We start from the raw sequence: 2,793 nt of genomic DNA, 5'->3' as shown, positions 1-2,793 counted from the left end.
CGGACGCGCCAGTTGCGACAGTGGCAGAGCTACAGCCTTGGCGATTGAGGATTACTTTGGGGAAGTGACTACTACCGCCCGTTGAACAAGGACTCTGATGTGACGGCATTGGCCTTCGGCAAACGACATGACCATCATTTGGCTCTGTTGATTTAAAATTAGGAGATTTCGAAGAACATGTATCGTTTCTTTAATCACACTCAACTGAAACACCTATTTAAATGCGTACATCGGCTTATTGAAATATAGTCGGTTGGTCCTTAATTAAGGATGTTAAAGTGACTGTTGCTTTATGAAATATTGTTTCATCGATTTTTATCGTTTCGGAGGTTATACTAATCTTTCCTTAAAACAGCTTTTGTTTTATTGTTAATATTTTTGAAATGCGTAATCACATTAAAGATGAGTGACGATTTAAATGAAGATGAACGTATATACGAATCTTAAAAGGAAAAGAACGTTAACACATATATAAATGATGAAACAAACTTTAGTTATACTGATTTATTAATTGCATTTTAATACTTTACTTTTTTCTCTGTTTATTAATTGTATTTTAATGTTTCGCTCCACAAATGTTTCGTTTACTTTAATTTTGTTCATACGCTTTGTCAGTTAAATTTTTCCAAAGTGATTGTCTTTGAAAGATTTCACTGGTGTATGCTTTGGCAACATTTTGTGTGTGGCTCTACAGATAGATAAAGTTATGGCTGCGTGCAATCACGCGCATAATTAGGTGCACAGATATACGTGCACACATACACACCAAGCTTAAAACAAGCAAACTAAGAAAAAACATATGACGTAAGCAAAGTATCAGCAGCATATAAATTCTCAGATGTAGCGTTAAGGAATATGACATAATCTATCTTCTGGCTGAAGACAACTTCATGGCTTCCTCTCTGCCTGACAATAAACAAATAATAAATGGACGAAAGTTCTTGCAACGATGCACAAGAATAGCCATGTGACGTCAGCAGCTTCATAGGACCAACTGCAATATCATATATAAAGCGCAAGGAAGCTGCATTCCTTGTCAGTTGTCAGTGCATCAGCATTAGAATCCAGTGCACAATAGACTTTCCTCTCAATATGAAGTAAGTTTCATCCACAACATCTTTGTTGTTTTTCTGGCAAAGACTCAGCATCTTGTACCAAGTAGTATTTCCTAACTGCAAACACAAGCATATTTAGCATATGGTATGGTCACTAAATATTATCTCGTTCCTAGGGTGACACTCATCATGGTCCTGATGGCCGTCGTTGGCCTCTCCTCTGCCTACTCCCTCGGCGATGTCTACGAGAAGCTCCAGCGTGTTGAAAGGTGAGTTTGCGATATGATGAATGAGTTAATTGAGAGTGCAAGGCTTGCAATCAGATTCAGCTGGATTGAGTGTCATAAGTAGGAGGAATATGAAACTGCATTTCTGTGTTTTATGCTAAAGCTATCCTCATTATTTCGACAATGGATAGAAATAGAGAGAAAATTAGTTATATGATAAAAAAAGAAATGATCTTGTTTCCTCAGAGACATCAGCGCCGGGAGTACCGGAATGAGTGATAGCATGTCCTTGGAGAAAATTGAGAAAAGGTTAGATTTTGCGTTTTTTAAATTATTACTAGATACCTCTAGTACTAACATAGTTTTATAAAAGCATAATGTAATGGATCTTTCCTCACCGATCTCTACATGAAGCTTCACCGTGGTGAGAGGTGAGTTTGTATACAAGAGTGAAATAGTTCATTGAGATTTCAAAGTTAGCAATAACACTGAGCTGGATAAAATGATATCCAAATCAGTATTATAAGTAGGAGGACGCTAAATACAGAACTGTATTCCTACATTTCATTCCAAGATCATCCTTCTGTATAGCATAAGCTGGCAAAGGAAAGAGATAGAAAATGGGGTTTATTATGCGAAGATCTTTAAGATTATACTTTTTAGCTATCAATTTCTCCCTTTTGTTTTGTCAGAGACATCAGCGGGGGGAGCGGAAGCATGTCCGTGGAAAGAATAGAGAAAAGGTTAGATATTGCACTTTTTCTTTTTTCCTTTTGTAATCAAATGCCTTCATTTCTAACATAAACATTTATCAAAAGCTTATTGTAACAAATCTTCCAAATATTAATATCAACACGATGTGCTTCCAACCTATCCTCAGAGATATCAGTGGAGGAAGCAGTTCCTTAGAAAGCAGGGAGAGACGGTAAGTGAGGGAGAGTGATCTCGTCCCTTTCAATTTCCTATACACACTAGTTGTCAATATCTCTCTTTTGTTTTGCCAGAGACATCAGCGGGGGGAGCGGAAGCATGTCCGTAGAAAGAATAGAGAAAAGGTTAGATATTACGAGTTTTTCTATTTTACTTTTGTAATTAAATGCCTTCGTTTCTAGCATGAACATTTATCAAAAGCTTATTTTAACAAAACTTACAAAATATCAATATCAACACGATGTGCTTCCAACCTATCCTCAGAGACATCAGTGGAGGAAGCAGTTCCTTGGAAAGCAGGGAGAGACGGTAAGTGTGGGACAATGATCTCGTCCCATACAATTGCCTATATACACATGCCTATAACTGGAATTCAATCCAAATATATCAAAGCCTGTAAACGTTTTAACATTTCCTTTCAGTGATGCCTTCGCTGTCTCTCACGACCTCGATCTGAGGCGCCTCAGGAGGTGAGTCGACGCCAGACATTGAGGAATGTGTGTTGGTGAACACAGTTATTTCTAAAAAAGTATTTTCAAGTATGAAACAGAGAAATATATGTACGAAATATTGTTATCTTT

General features: G+C 37.3%; 1 protein-coding gene across 1 annotated transcript in view; it reads left to right on the top strand.

Moving 5' to 3' along the window:
* Window positions 1–2,793, top strand: part of LOC119589379 — a 46,966-nt gene that overhangs the window by 18,585 nt on the left and 25,588 nt on the right. Inside the window, exons 7-8 of the mRNA XM_037937996.1 lie at window positions 1,975–2,025; window positions 2,287–2,337. Of these exons, the coding sequence (XP_037793924.1) occupies window positions 1,975–2,025; window positions 2,287–2,337 (102 nt within the window). The remainder of the gene's footprint in view (window positions 1–1,974; window positions 2,026–2,286; window positions 2,338–2,793) is intronic.

Source organism: Penaeus monodon, chromosome 25, assembly GCF_015228065.2.
Source record: "Penaeus monodon isolate SGIC_2016 chromosome 25, NSTDA_Pmon_1, whole genome shotgun sequence".
In the NCBI taxonomy this organism is placed as follows: Eukaryota; Metazoa; Arthropoda; class Malacostraca; order Decapoda; family Penaeidae; genus Penaeus; species Penaeus monodon.
The sequence above is the reverse complement of the archived record's forward strand: the minus strand, read 5'-3'. Positions and strand labels throughout refer to the sequence as shown.